The 15,828-nt window shown below is 39.7% G+C and overlaps 2 protein-coding genes across 3 annotated transcripts in view; one reads left to right on the top strand and one right to left on the bottom strand.

Annotated features, from left to right (window-relative positions):
* The window catches only part of LOC121865939 (U3 small nucleolar RNA-associated protein 14 homolog A-like), an 8,459-nt gene extending 1,558 nt beyond the window's left edge, over positions 1 to 6,901 (top strand). The window contains exons 4-13 of the mRNA XM_042365504.1: positions 786 to 1,007; positions 1,133 to 1,275; positions 1,780 to 1,978; positions 2,545 to 2,661; positions 2,948 to 3,172; positions 3,212 to 3,994; positions 4,634 to 4,782; positions 5,011 to 5,133; positions 5,431 to 5,527; positions 6,231 to 6,901. Of these exons, the coding sequence (XP_042221438.1) occupies positions 786 to 1,007; positions 1,133 to 1,275; positions 1,780 to 1,978; positions 2,545 to 2,661; positions 2,948 to 3,172; positions 3,212 to 3,994; positions 4,634 to 4,782; positions 5,011 to 5,133; positions 5,431 to 5,527; positions 6,231 to 6,542 (2,370 nt within the window). The 3' untranslated portion in view covers positions 6,543 to 6,901. The remainder of the gene's footprint in view (positions 1 to 785; positions 1,008 to 1,132; positions 1,276 to 1,779; positions 1,979 to 2,544; positions 2,662 to 2,947; positions 3,173 to 3,211; positions 3,995 to 4,633; positions 4,783 to 5,010; positions 5,134 to 5,430; positions 5,528 to 6,230) is intronic.
* The window catches only part of LOC121865932 (2-aminoethylphosphonate--pyruvate transaminase-like), a 32,019-nt gene extending 16,992 nt beyond the window's left edge, over positions 1 to 15,027 (bottom strand). Inside the window, exons 1-2 of one of the 2 annotated variants that reach the window (XM_042365493.1) lie at positions 14,933 to 15,027; positions 9,444 to 12,389 (exon numbers count right to left, since the gene is read on the bottom strand). In XM_042365493.1, coding sequence (XP_042221427.1) covers positions 11,373 to 12,389 — 1,017 coding nt within the window. In that variant the 5' untranslated portion in view covers positions 14,933 to 15,027 and the 3' untranslated portion in view covers positions 9,444 to 11,372. Of the gene's footprint in view, positions 1 to 9,443; positions 12,390 to 14,932 lie in introns of those variants that run through there. The other variant, XM_042365492.1, reaches the window with a different exon arrangement.
* Between the last annotated feature and the right edge of the window lie 801 nt (positions 15,028 to 15,828).

The following is a 15,828-nucleotide window of genomic DNA, read 5'->3' on the forward strand; positions in this document are numbered from 1 at the left end:
CTGAATCTGTTATGTCAATGGGATATTTGGTAATTGGTTCCAACTCACAGAAAAAGTATACATACAAAGTACTGTATACCGGTAATAGAATTAACAAAACATTAAATATAAACTAAATACAGTACTGTACTGTACAGTATACTGTACAATAATAAATAAAAAACGATAGAATACTGTATTTTAACGCACTTTAAGGTGTGTGTGTTGTATTCCCGGCAGCTTTGTTACATATCAAACGGCTGATTGTAGAGGCAGTCGATGATGACATGCCATATTCTTTACAGAGTGCATTGGCTCTAATGCCTTCTTCATGTTTCATAATAATTTCTGCACTGTATATTATCAATATGTGAACTATATTTCAGAATGATCAATAATTTTAATGTAAAAATATTCAAGAGACCAACAAACTGGATGTTCACCTCACTGGAAACAAATGTAAACATAGAATCAATTACTGTCTTAGCGGACGAGCCGATCAGCTGATGCACACACCAAGGCGTGTTTCTCGTAAGGTAGTCGTTAATAGAAGTTGTACTCGTTAATAGAACTGAAAATCCTTATGGGAGATAACTCGTTAACCGAAATCTCATAAATTGAACCGCTCGTTAATGGAGGGACAACTGTATTTTGGGTATACTGTATATCTGTAAATGTGAAATATACTCGGGATTTTCATTACTTCACGAGAAATACCATCAATTTTCCTTTTTTCCCTTCGTAGGCAAAACTCACAGCTGGTATTGAAAAGATGACCATTTTCTTCATTTTTTTTCCCTACGTAGTCAAAGCGTGCCGCTGGCTTCGAGAAAGTGGCCATGGAGGTCAACAAATGGGAGAACCTGGTCCATATCCGTCGAAAATCTGACCAGCTGACCTTCCCCCTCGAGCGGGCGGATATAAGGGTCAAGACGCAGGACGAGGCGGATCAGTTTAAGCCCAGGACTCCCCTAGAGCAGGAGGTGTATGCCCTCTTGAACGGTGCCAAGCTGGTCGAGGAAAAGAAGGTACTGTGTGTATGGTGTTTTGTGAGGTAGACACACACACACACACACACACACATTCTTACTAACCTATCTAACCTTCCTACCCACCCCACCCATGTCTTGTTAATCACCGGTTACCATTTCAGGAAACGGAAGAGGAACGAGCTACGAAACGCGCCATGTCTCTACAGCAGGTGAAGGAACGGAACCGCGAGATGTGGCACCAGAGAGAGAATAAACGCCGCTATGAACGGAAGGCCATGATGCAGAACAAGAGTAAAAGCAAGAAGTGTGTGAGGCTGGCTATAAGTCCATCTGTTTATAAATGACAAAACCTTCTATAACTTATATTTTTGTTTACTTTTGTTTTTTAATGACTATGTAAACCCACTGATGACAAAACCTTATATAACCTCTTATATCTTGTTTTTTAATTCGGTTACCCACGTTTGTTTATCATGAATCGAGAATATCCCGTTTTTTTTTTCATATATTACTGGAGGATTTCTTCTCAGGAGGTTCACCCAATGTTTACAAATATCTGTACTCTCTCTCTCTCTCTCTCTCTCATTAGTTATATATATCATTACCACCATCATTAATAAATCCCTAATCCTCTCACAAAATCCTAGAAATCCAATAATAACAATAACCAAACCTAACCCAATACTGAAAACCCTTAACATAGAGAGAGAGAGAGAGAGGCAGAAAAAGAGAGAGAGATAGAGAGAAAGAAATCATCCCTAGAGAGACACAGAGATAAATCGACCTAACAAACACTTCTCTCCTGCAGGCACCACCGTTTACTGCGGCGCGAGAGACTCAAGAGACAGAAGACGGAATTGGAGGAGTTACACAAGACAGATCCCGAGGCTGCCTTAGAGATGATCGAGGAGCTGGAGAGGCTTAGGGTCCAGGAGAGGATGAGTCTACGTCACAAGACCTCCAAATGGGCTCATCTTCAAGGTTACAGAGCCACTAGGGATAAAGGTGTAAGTTTATCTGTGTGTGTGTGTGTGTGTGTGTGTGTGTGTTTAGTTATTATTATTACGGTCTCTCCTCGATTTACGACAACCCGGACATACGACGGCCGTGGTCGTATAAAATATTTTTCACATTACGTATTTTTCAGTTTAAGGTCTGGGTATAGGTAAGTCTGGGTATAGGTAGTTTAGGGTCTGGGTATAGGTAGTTTAGGGTCTGGGTATAGGTAGTTCAGGGTCTGGGTATAGGTAGTTCAGGGTCTGGGTAGATAGTTTAGGGTCTGGGTGATTGACTGACTGGCTGGCTGACTAATTAACTGACTAACTAACTGACTGACTGACTCACTAACTGATTGACTGACTGACTAACTAACTGACTGACTGACTGACTCTTTAACTGACTAACTGATTGACTGACTGACTAACTAACTAACTTACTTACTTACTTACTTACTTACTTACTTACTTACTGACTGACTGACTGACTGACTGACTGACTGACTGACTGACTGAAGAGAAATAAAGTAATCATCAATATTATAATCGTTTCTCTCTCTCTCTCTCTCTCTCTCTAGGCAATGGCAGCACTGAAGGAGAACCAGAGAATGCATCGCGAACTCACAGCTAAAGTCGCAGCTAAAACCGAGGACGATGAGGACGACGACTTAGCTGAAATGGAAGCTATGTTGAAGGTAAGGACAGCTATAATGGATGTGGATTAGCTGTGGATTAGCTGTTGATGATTATTATAACATGTGGATTTAGGCTTCAGACACTTATCCCTCCTAAGGCTTCAAGCACTTCCCCCCTCCCTCCTAAGGCTTCAAGCACTTCCCCCCTCCCTCCTAAGGCTTCAAGCACACCCCTCCCCTACCCCCTCCACCACTAGTTAATCCAGTCAAATTGAAAGACACGACCTATGTATGAATTATTCCTAACTTATCCTTTATTTATATCCTTTAATCCTTCCCCCTTCAGAAGAGACAAGAGGCCGTAGAAGGAGGGACCTACAACCCCCTTAACCCCTGGATAAAGGATCTGAAGAAGGGGGCCACGCAGGGGGAGTTTCAGGGGGCTGGTGGCGATGAGGACGGAGATGAAAGTTTTACCAAGTTCAAGAAGTTCTGGGAGGAGGTGAATAGGAGGAACCTCGTGGAGAAGAAGATCCAGGAAGAGATGGATAAAAGAGAGGAGGAGGGTGAGGTGGAGGGTGAGGTGGAAGAGGAGGGTGGGGAGGAAGAGGAGGGGGGTGGGAAGGAGGAGGAGAGTGAAATGGAACAAGAACAGGAGTTGGGAAAATGTGATAAGGAAGAAGAAGAAGATCAGTTGGAGGAAGTTGGAGAGAAGGAACAGGAAGAGGGTGGAAAGGAAGAAGAAGAAAAGGAAAAACCAACAACATCAGAAGAAAACAAAGACAAAAGGAAGAGAATCAAGAAAATCAAACCTACTGTCAACAAAAAACGAAAATCATCACAGAAAAACAAGACGACTACAGAGCCAACCTCACCAGTCAAGACGACCACAGAGGCGACCTCACCAGACAAGACGACCACAGAGGCGACCTCACCAGACAAGACGACCACAGAGCCAACCTCACCAGACAAACAGCGAAACGACCCCACCGCTGCCCTGATCTCCGTAGACGAGATGTTCGACGAGGCGGAGATCGGAATAAGGAACAAGGTCAAGAGAAAACTGGAGAAGATGGGAATACACACCAAGAATGATGGAGGGAACTGGGAGAAGGTTAAGAGGAAGAGAAGGAGAGGTAAAAAGCCTTCAAAAAATGTCCCCGTCAAGATCGAGGAGTTTGATTTCACCTGCAATGATAACAAAGACAATATCGACGAGAAACTAGAGAGGGTTAGGACGCTCGAGGATATGGATGACCTACAAGTGGATGGTGGTGCGAAGCATCTAGCGGGTGATGTTCTCAAGAGAGGAACGGGAGACCTATCGCGTGACTCATCCGACAAGAACGGTACCAGGAAGAAGGTGGAAGTGGATCCGACTAAATTCATTGAGGTATTGTTTTGTAAATTCTTTTGTTTTTAAGTTTTGTACGGCTCTGGGGTGGTGAAAGTTCGTCCCCCATGCTGAAAATGAGTCTTGGGGAATGTGTCTCTAAACTGACTATCAATTGCTTCACCTCATTTACGGTAGTCAATGTTGCTTCATTTAGGACAAGAACGAACTGACTCAATTGCTTCACCTCATCTAGGGAGTCGGTGTTGCTTCATACGAGACGAGAACGAACTGACTCAATTGCTTCACCACATTTAGAGTCAGTATTGCTTCATTTAGGGAGAGAGTGAACTTTTTAACCCTAACCGTACATTACTAAGTTGTATATATGAACAAATTTAACGGCAATACCTTATATTTTTTTTGTGATACACTGTATATCTTATTTCTTCACAATACATCACTATACACTACCACACACTATACACCACCACACATTATATATTACCACACACTATACACTACCACACACTATACACTACCACACACTATACACTACCACACATTATATATTACCACACACTATACACCACCATACACTATATACCACCATACACTATACACCACCATACACTATACACCACCATCAAGCAGTACTTACTAACGGTGTATTTCTGTCATATTAATACAACTATACAGATCAACACCAAGAAGTTAGCCACACTGATGCCGGATAACGTCAGCCGGGGTGAAGAGGCGATGGATGACGACGAATCGGATGAGGTCGAGGATCCAGAAGAGGTCATCCGTGAGGCTTTTGCCGACGATTACCTCATTGATGAGTTTAAGTGAGTTTTGATGAGTTGGTGTAGTTGAAGGTCAAAGGTTGTTAGAGGGTCAGGGTTGTTTTAAACGATGGAGGAAGTAGTTACAAAGTAGTCAAGATGTGATAGTTGATCCTGACCTGACCTTTTCAAAAAATATTAACTAATTTAACTTAATTGACAATTTAACCCATTTTAATTGACCAATGTTAATATATATTTATGTTAACATTATTATAAACATATCAACAGATCAGAGAAGGCGGCCGCTATTGAGAAGGACGGCCCTAAGACCCTAAGCTTGGCCATCCCTGGTTGGGGCGACTGGACCGGCCCTAATATAAAAATGTCTAAAAGAAAGCTCATGAGATTCAGGTCAGTAGATTGTAAGATCGTTAGACAAACTTCAATCACCTCATTTTGACAACATATCTCAAAATTGCATTTTCAAACTAAATTAGAACTTAAAATAAATGTTCCTAACGATGTAAACAAAAAAATTTTCTCACCACATACTACTCAAACGATCTAACCGCTAAACGACCATGAGAAATGACCTTATAGTCTGAAACCATTCTCAGATGACAAGGCCCCACTCTACATCATACATAACACATCATACATAACACATCATACATAATACGTCATACATAATACATCTTTAATTTACAGAGTTAGGACCCCGAGGAGGCCACGCAAGGACTCAACTATGGGCAATGTTATTTACAACGAGACGGCTGACGTACATGACAACCTGAGGAAGGCCATGGTGAGTTGTGTGGACCTGTACTCTGTTACTGTACTCCCACTGTTCCTGTATTCCCACTGTTACTGTACTCCCACTGTTCCTGTACTCTCACTGTTACTGTACTCCCACTGTTCCTGTACTCTCACTGTTACTGTACTCCCACTGTTCCTGTACTCTCACTGTTACTGTACTCACTGTTCCTGTATTCTCACTGTTACTGTATTCTCACTGTTCCTGTACTCTCACTGTTACTGTACTCCCACTGTTCCTGTACTCTCACTGTTACTGTACTCCCACTGTTCCTGTATTCTCACTGTTACTGTATTCTCACTGTTCCTGTACTCTCACTGTCAACACACACACACCCAACTCACTCTCTCACTCGGCCTGTCTCAATATACCAGGTAGACATTTTATCATTAATTGCTAAGTTTATCCCGTCTCTGTTTTTCCTTATTATTGTAGAAGTAGTGTTTGTTTTAATGAATTATTATGACGAGTTAGGTTTTTTTTTACTGTTTATTTTATATATATATATATATATATATATATATTTTTTTTATTCATTCTTGTATAATTTTCATCTATTTATCAAATTATTTACGTTTTTATTTATTTTACCTACTGAACATAATATTATATATCATTTATCACCGAATCTTTATCATTTATCAATAACGTCTTATCTCCCTTATTTACCTGAGCGTCTCCGTTCTCTGCACAGGTAAGCGACTTGCCGTTCCCATTCAGGAGCGTGAGGGACTTCGAGGCCTCCATAAGGGCACCGGTGGGACGCGCGTTCGTACCCGAAGCCACGCACAAGAAGCTCACCAAACCCCCCCTGATCACCAAGATGGGGAAAGTGATCGAACCCATGACCGAGGACGAGCTTCTGAGGCATAAACGCAGAGGCCCGTCGACCAATGACAAACGCGGGAGAGGGGGGGGGAAACCATCGGACAGTAGATCGTCGAGAGTCCGGATCACGGGAAGGGGAAAATTGCCCAAAGGAAAGAAAAGAGATGATGGGAAATAATGAGGAATATTTACCCGAGAGATATTTAGGGTAGAGTTTTGGTTGGTTTTTATAAGTACGTATGTGATGACGGTACGGTATGTTAAACCTAAAGAACCCAGGATGAGGTTTGGAGAATTATCCCAGGAAAAGTTAAACCAAATGGAAAAAAAAACATTAGAAAAAAAACCCCCAAAACTGGAATGAGGATTGGAGAATTATCCCCGGAAAAATTAAACCAAATGGATAAACCCAAGCAAAACCAAACGGAAAACTCCATCATAAACCGCAGAGTAAGTAGTGTTTTAATTCTTGTATGATTTGGTTTATTGTTTTTTCTTGGATAATATTATTAATGGATATTAAAATTTAAGAGGGATTTAAGTTGACTTTATTAACCTAACCTAACAGTTCAGTCAATCCTGGGAAACAATAAAACAAGTACTGTACATTGGAACAAGTACAGTGGAACCTCTATTTAACGAATATATAGAGATGAAAGTCCATTATATCGAGGGTCCGTTAGTTGTGAGACCTCCATATAACGAACTATATAGAGATGAAAGTCCATTATATCGAGGGTCCGTTAGATGCGAAACCTCCACATAACAAACTGTATACAGGGGGCCCCCGACTACGAACGCCCGCCAATATGAACGAGGTTAAACTATAAATTTCCAGGACTGTATTTGATTTACCTGATGACTTATTGTATTTTGTCTTCGTATTTCTTCATAAATTAAGTTATTTATATAAGGACTTAGGCTATGATATAGTAGTGGTATTTTAAACATTCTTCTGTATGTGTAGTTACTTCACTCTTGAGCATTTGCTTCAGGTATATAAGGGATTCATTGTTCCTAACTTGGAGTACTGCTCTCATATCTGGGGTGGCTCTTCAACTGTTAGATAGGGTGGAATCAAAGGCTTATTAACTCTCCACCTTTATTTGATAATCTTTCTTCCCTTTCTCTTCACCACAATGTTGCTTCACTCTCTCTCTTTTACAGATACTTTAACGGGCAATGTTTGGCGGATTTGGCATCCTGTGTACCGCCGGCAAGGCCGTGGGCTGGTAACACTCGTCTTGCCCGCGGTGCCCACCTTTTATCTGTGGCTGTTGGTCACACTATAATAACCCGTTATAGTACCTCCTTCTTTCCTCACACAGCCAAACTGTGGAATGCTCTGCCTTCTTCTGTTTCCAAACTCATACAATCTGTCTCACTTCTAAACCTGGTTGTCCGTCATCGTGGTGTAGATTAATATAATCTTTTTCTTTTCTATTTTTAATTTCTGTATACAGTACTCTAATTTTTTTCGGCCCCCAGGACCCGGGTGGGCTGTTACCCGTAAAAAAAAAAAGGTACACTATTGTATATAGCACGCGTTCTGACTTACGAACGTCCTCGGGAACGGAACCCATTCATAACCCGGAGACCCCCTGTACTATAGAGATGAAAGTCCATTATATCAAGGTGTCCATTAGATATAAAACCTCCATATAATGAACTATATAGAAATGAAAGTCCATTATATCGAGGTGTCCATTAGATTAAAACCTCCATATAATGAACTATATAGAGATGAAAGTCCATTACAAAGAAGGTTCACTATACAATTGATGCATTATTATTTACACTACCCAACACCACCTAGCTGTGTGTCTGTCTGTTTCAATAGTTTCTTTGTTCTGTTGTTGGCAGATGATGATGATAGCCAAAAAGGTAATCAACTGGGTTATATAAACTCTCAAGCAGTCACTGGTCATAGCTGGCCTTAGGACCTATTGCGAGAGGTGCCTTACTCCTAGCAGTCACTGGTCATAGCTGGCCTTAGGACCTATCAGGAGAGGTGCCTTACCCCTAGCAGTCACTGGTCATTGCTGGCCTTAGGACCTATCGGGAGAGATGCCTTACCCCTTTATCATCTCATCTGCTGGGAAGAGTGGAGGTAAATATGGCCATGTGTTTGATAAAAGATTGACACCAGAAGTAGAAAAGAATAATCCAGTACATATTATTAGTCCAGTTGTAGCCATGGGGTCGGGTGAAAGTTTGGAAAAATTAACAACTGGAGTAAATTAATCCTTCATCAATTGACACGATTATAGTCTAGATATTAACTGGTTGATAATAACTGTTTAGCAATGTCTGGGGTCTTGGAAGTAGCAAGAGGTTTTGGGTCACATGTAACACCACGGAAGGCAGTTACGAGTCAACGATCGTTTATTTTCTTAGGTCTGTCTCGTTACGTTTTAATAATCAATACAGTACCAAAGATAGCGGCTGCTCCATCTGCATTCACCTGTTGTAATGTCCCGGCTCCCATCCACTTGCACGGCGGCCATCACTTGTTTTTTTTCCCCGCTGTAGAAACTAGAGTAAGAACCGCTCATGTGACCAAGTTTAGAAGAGATTGATCGTATTTTGTTGCTTCAAATTAATTTACAGTGAAAGCGCTCGTGTGACGTCGCCTTAAGTTACGTCACCTGTGGCCTCGATGTTTATGCGGTAAATTAGTGTGAGAGTCTTGCCGCTGAGAATGTCATACCAGAGGAATTTGTGTCAATCTAACCTAACCATAACAAGACGATTAGGGTCTGGTTTACGCGATGCAATTCTGTATACGTGGAGTTTACGGCTATCCCAGATGAGTATAGTGTACACCCATTACCGACATATACAGAATTAAATGGACGTACAAGTAGATAGGATGATGATGTTGCCAGAGAAATCATCCCAGCACAGTATTAATCATGACTAACCTAACCACACACCGACACGTTACAGCATAGTAAGAAACGGCATTAGTATTAGGTTAGGAATCCCTCCAAAAACCGACCCTGTAATGAAAGCATATATATTTTTGGTATATATAAACAAGTATAATATTGCTGGGAGTGTATAAATAAAAAATACATAAGAATCATACATTTTATACCTAATACAGTATTGTACACAGAAATCAAACAAAATCTTCAGGTTTATATAAGAACTTGACTGTACTTTTAAACAGCAAATTATTTTCTCTCAGAAATAAATACAAAAAAAAAATCAAACGACATCCGATATTTTACATCTTGACTTTGCTAATTACCCGGTAAACATTTTCCTGGTATAATATATAATTAAACTCAAATATTTGCCAAATATAACCAAAATATAACTATAATATAATAATTAAAGGCTATAGCATTATAATGTAATTAGTATCAAGTTAAACAGTGTGTTATTGTGTTTGTGAGTTAAGTAGAGTGTAAAACTATGCCGAGATAAATAGCATTGAGCTGCTATTAGTGTGTGTCTCTCTCTCTATCTGTATGTATAAATCTCTCTCTCCCTCTATCTATCCATGGGTAGTTGTATGTATATGTATCTACTGTATGTATATATGTATGATAACCCTACACCCAGCTGCTCTCTGCTACACACACACACACCTTCTGTTACTCACCTCTGACCTCGGCTTATACTCTCGTCACATCAGGCAGCAAGTATATATACAGGCTCAATAAACATAAATATATACATTAAAGGCTCAATAAACACAAGTATATACATTAAATACTCAATAAACACCACATTACTTTCTTCAATATATCTTCACATAATTGGTATACAAAGGTTCCAAAGACGTGTTTGTCGATTATATTAAACCAAGACAGAGGGAAATTTTGCTGTTATGGCGACGACTGTGTTTGTCTCTGGCTGTCGTGGCGTTAATAAACAACCGATAAAGACTATTTTTATCATTACAGTATTTATACCGTGAAATAACCAAGAAGTATTTCAAAACTATTTAATAATTTAATAGTCATCAAACTCAAGGTAGATCGGTAAATAACGCCCCCCCCCCCACAATAAAAAGTGATGAAATTAGATGCTGATCGATCAATGTCAGTCAGTCGTCGAAATCATGTAATTATTATTTTGTATACAGATTCAACAAGTGTGTGTGTGTGCGTGTGCGTGTGTGCGCATGTGTGTGTGTGTTTTTGCGGGAAGAATATTTGGAAGCATTAGAATAATTTAGTAAACTTAATATGACAATTGAAAGAAAACAAAAGCTTTCTGTAAATTTTTTTTAAGTATGAAATCACAATAAAAATTCTCAATCCATTACTTTTTTTACTATATATGACAAGTTAAACACAAAACAGTAGCATTCTGTAAATTTTAATGTATAAATCCATTACTTTTGTTACTATACATAACAAGTGAAAAACAAAAGTAGCCTTCCGTAAATTTTTAAGTATGAAATCACAGCAATAACAAAAGCAATTTACTGGAACATAAAAAAAAAACAAGTTAACTTGGCAAACAAACATAATTAAGCACGATGCTATAAATGGCCTCAACAGTCACATGAGCTGGTGTATAAAGTAAACCGTGTACTGTATATTACAGTTAAGAAACAAGCCTATTAAGTGGTGACACATATTGAGGGAGTAATTAAGTGGTGACAAAGACAAGTAATTAATTAATTAATCAAGTGGTGATATAAACAATTAATTTATCAAGTGGTGATATAAACAAGTAATTAATTAATCAAGTAGTGACAGAAACACGTAATTAATCAAGTGGTGACACAAACAAGTCATTAAGTGGTGACACAAAAAAGTAATTAATCAAGTAAATAATTAATCAAGTGGTGATATAAACAAGTAATTAATTAATCAAGTGGTGATATAAACAAGCAATTAATTAATTAATCAAGTGGTGATATAAACAAGTAATTAATTAATTAATCAAGTGGTGATATAAACAAGTAAATAATCAAGTGGTGACGAGCATCAGTTACCCCCCCCACCCCCACCCACCCCGGACGAGACTAACGTGCGGTCGAGCCTCAGGTGTACATCATCTCGGCCATGTGTGACATTTTCTTTGGCAGGTAGAGGAAGTTATCAAGGTAGGCCGCCAGTTCGTCCATGGTCACGTCTTCGTAGTCCAGGCTGCGGGCCTGCTGGGAGCACGACCTCGCCGCACCCCCGGCCACGTCCAGGGTCTCGGTCAGGGAGAGGGACGTCAGGTCGGGTAGTTCGCCCTCGGTCAGCCGCCGTCTGCACCTCCTCTTGTACAGGGCCCTGCGGGACTTGGGCTGGCCTCGGTGTTTACATCCGTGGGGGGAGAACTCTAGCTTCTTGTTGGCGCTACATCGGTTATTATTATCACTCTTATTGTTCTGACACACACTGGCAAAGTCTTCCGCCTCGGTTCTCTCGTTAAAGGACTCAAACAATCCCGACTTGGGGACCTGGAACGCACCCGGAGCGGCCTTACCCAGGTCCAAGGAACGAACGTCACTGTTTATCTCTGCGCCATTAACCTTAGCGGTGGTAACGGATTCTTCTTCTTCTTTGATTAAATCTTTGTTATTTAAGTCTTTAGAAGAATTCACCAGCTCTAGTATTACCCCAGAGGAGGAAGATGCGTTCCCCCTACGTAACTCGGAGCTGTACTTCGCCCCCAGAACGGCCAGCTTACTGTTCCGCAGGAGGGGTTTCTTTTTCCCAGGGGAGAGGTGGAGGTTAGCGAGAGAGTACTCCAGGAAGGGAGGGTACTTGACCCCGCGAGGCGATCTCTCGTCCTCGTCTGGGGGACACCGTTCGGCCCGCCGCCTCAGACAGCCTTCGCAAACGTCAAAGTCGTCTTTGTTCACCGCCGGTGATGCGGCCGCTCGATCTTTTTCCGTATCTTTGCCGGACGTCGACCCGGAGTAGTTGACGGCGGGGTAACCTTGACCCCCGACGGGCAGCAGCTCGGGGAACGGTAGGGTAGAGGAGTCGTCGGGGTCCTCCACTACGGCCGCGTCCTTCTTCTGAGCAGACACCCTGCCATCGTCATCATCACTCTGTGTGGCCATCTGTAAATATAACCATCATCATCCATCATCATCCACCATTATCATCCACCAGCATTATTATCTTCATCCACCATTATCATCCACCAGCATTATTATCATCATCCACCACATTATCATCCACCAACATTATTATCATTGTCACCATCATCATTATTCATCACTACCATCATTCATCATCACCATCATCTATTTTTTTTTACAGGTATTAGCCCACCCGGGCACAGGTCACTCACCCACATGGGGCCTGGGGAGCGAAAATGTAATAATAATAATAATAATAAAAATTCATAGTAAATAAAATGTATACAGTAATAAAAAAATAAAAAATAAAATAATAACAACTCTGTAATAATAACTCTGTAATAATAATAATAATAATAATAATAATAATAATAATAATAATAATAATAAAGAAATACAAAAATGAAAAAAGATCAATAGTGAGAAACAATATATGTTGTTGTGTTGTGTTGTGCTGTGTTGTGTTGTGTTGTGAGGGAAACAACTGAGACCCTGCAACTGTGTGTAAATGAGGCAGAAAGTCAGATCATCAACCTGGTCACATATGGCAGCAGGGTCTACCATTAGACAACACATTATGCTTCCAATATCTTCCTCCCTGTTTGGCAGACGGAACAAAGGCGGTACATCTGCCATCCGTGGAAGAGGGTTCAGGAGAGAGACCCTAAAGTTGATGTTTCGAGGAGTATTTTTTTTTTCCGTTCGTTTTTTGTTTACCTTTACGTGAGAAAGTCCGTTATATTCTCAAGGTGTCGGTTCAAGTGCCAGGTGGTGTAAATAAAGGTGATATTTGGTGTCTTCAGTGTTCTTTTTTAAACCGACTTGAGGAAATTTTGCACCGACTTGAAATTTCTCCATAAAAAAGGTAAAATTTTCGTTTTGGTGGGAATCCGGTGTTTTGGGTCGGGGGAAATGGTATAGACTACTGATGTCTGATAAGGTCTAAATTATTCAAAACTCACCAAAAACCATCGGAAAAAACATAATTTGGATACCTAACTTGACCTGACCTGACCTGATCTAAACTAACATAATCTAATCTAACTTAACCAAACGTAACTAACCTAAACAACTTAACCTAACCTCTATTTAATGAACTCCAGTTTCTCCCCGACTTACGACAACCCGCATTATGACCTGGAACCCCGTCGTAAGTCGAGGAGAGACTGTATATAGAGAAAGAACATTATATCGAGGTTCCGTTAAATATGAAACCCCCCATATAACGAAGTATATGGAGAGGAATGCTCGCTATATAGAGGTTCCGTTAAATATGAAACCCCAGTATAACGAATTATACGGAGAGGAAAGTTCGCTAATTAGAGGTTCCGTCAAATATGTAACCTCAATTTAACGAACTATATGGAAAGAGAAGTCCATTATATCGAGGTTTTACTGTACAATCACTTTTAGGGTCGTTAACTTCTTCAGTCTTACAAACGACGCGCCAACTACCATGTAACTGTTACTTCAGGTATGGTTAGGTTAGGTTAGTTTTATTTTGGTTAAGTTAGGTCAGGTTAGTGTTAGGTTAGGTAGATAGGTAGGTTAGGTTAGTCTAAGTTAAGTTAGGTTAGTTTAGATATCTAAAATTTTGCCAATGTTACTTCACACACACAAACAGTCTAACACACATACACACACACACACATAAACACACACACACACACACACACACACACACACACACCATCCGAAAATAAATCAACTAAAAATAACATTATTATTTACCAACTTATGAGACAGACAGACAGATAGACAGGCAGGCATTAAGACAAACTGACAGGCATACATTAAGACAAACTGACAGGCAGGCATAAAGACAAACTGACAGGCAGGCATAAAGACAAACTGACAGGCAAGCATTAAGATAATACAGACAGACAGGCATTAAGACAGACAGACAGGCAGGCATTAAAACAAACAGATAGACAGGCATTAAGACAGACAGACAGGCAGGCATTAAGACATAGACAGACAGGCAGGTATAAAGACAGACAGACAGACAGGCATTAAGACAGACAGACAGACAGGCATACATTAAGACAGACAGGCAGGCAGGCATTAAGACATACAGACAGGCAAGCATTAAGACAAACTGACAGGCAGGCATACATTAAGACAGACAGACAGGCATTAAGACATACAGACAGTGACCAGACAGACAGACAGTGACCAGACAGACAGACAGTGACCAGACAGACAGGTTCACCTTGAGTCTGTCCCTGGCCTAGTCTCTCTCTCTCAGTTCCTGTATTACCTCCCTATTAACATATACTTTACGTGATAGAGAAGCCATTAACGACTAAATTACCCCCTATGTAATGATGGTGTTAATGACCCAATCAAACAATGACCAAACTACGTATGTTAATTAGTGTTAGTCGAGTCAGCATCACATATTACCCTGTTATTTATGGCTTCTGTGGTCCTGATGGTTAGTCTACAGGTGCTATATTATACTACTGTAGTTTATAGTGATATATTTACCTCCTAATTACCTCTAATGATGGTTTACTGACCTTAAATCACCTAAATTGTGGACATTATTTGATCTCAGGGAGGAAAACACCAAGACGCATTTGATACACTGAAGAAAACATTTGATGACGCATTACCATCCTCGCCTCTGATTGGTTAGGGAGTCACCACCCCGGCTTGTCATTGGTTATCACCCTTCTCTGTCAGCCAATCATATTCTAGGATACAATGGTTATGGGGGTATTTTCTACCAGATGCTGCCAATGGAGGATTACGTGGCTATTTTATTTTTATTATTATTATTTTGAGAATATTCTAGACTAGCTATATGAATGGAGTTAATTAGAGGGTAATTAATGTTTATATATATATATACATAATTTACCTATACTTTATTATTTTATTCAATTATTTTTAAGTGAAAAATTATATATCTAAAAATTTTTGATAATATATTTTTTTTTAGCTATTTATCAGTATTAACACCTGATGATTCCTTATTTAGATGATAATTAATAGGAATTATAATATCCATTGGCTATTAATCATCCTTACTCCCATAATTAAGAAAATCAACACAAAAACATTAGTCTATTTTATTTCAATATCAGTTTATTAACAGTTGAAATATATATCCTAATTATATATCTAATTGACCTGACCTGACCTCATAACCTAACCTAACCATAATGTTGTAGTTAGCTGTTAGGAGTTACTTAAAAATAGACCTTCACATCACAGTTAATTATAGCTCTTGGTCTGCATTCATTCCCTTTCCTCTAATCGTAAATAATTAACTAATATTCCCTTCAAATTATCTTAGAATATATTTAAATCCTTCTATATTATTTAAATAAGTGTAAATAAAAATATATATATATAAACTTACAATATATATTTACAGAATTACCTATATTGGGATATTTTATTGAATAAT

Source organism: Homarus americanus, unplaced genomic scaffold, assembly GCF_018991925.1.
Source record: "Homarus americanus isolate GMGI-L3 unplaced genomic scaffold, GMGI_Hamer_2.0 scaffold5142, whole genome shotgun sequence".
Classification (NCBI taxonomy): domain Eukaryota; kingdom Metazoa; phylum Arthropoda; class Malacostraca; order Decapoda; family Nephropidae; genus Homarus; species Homarus americanus.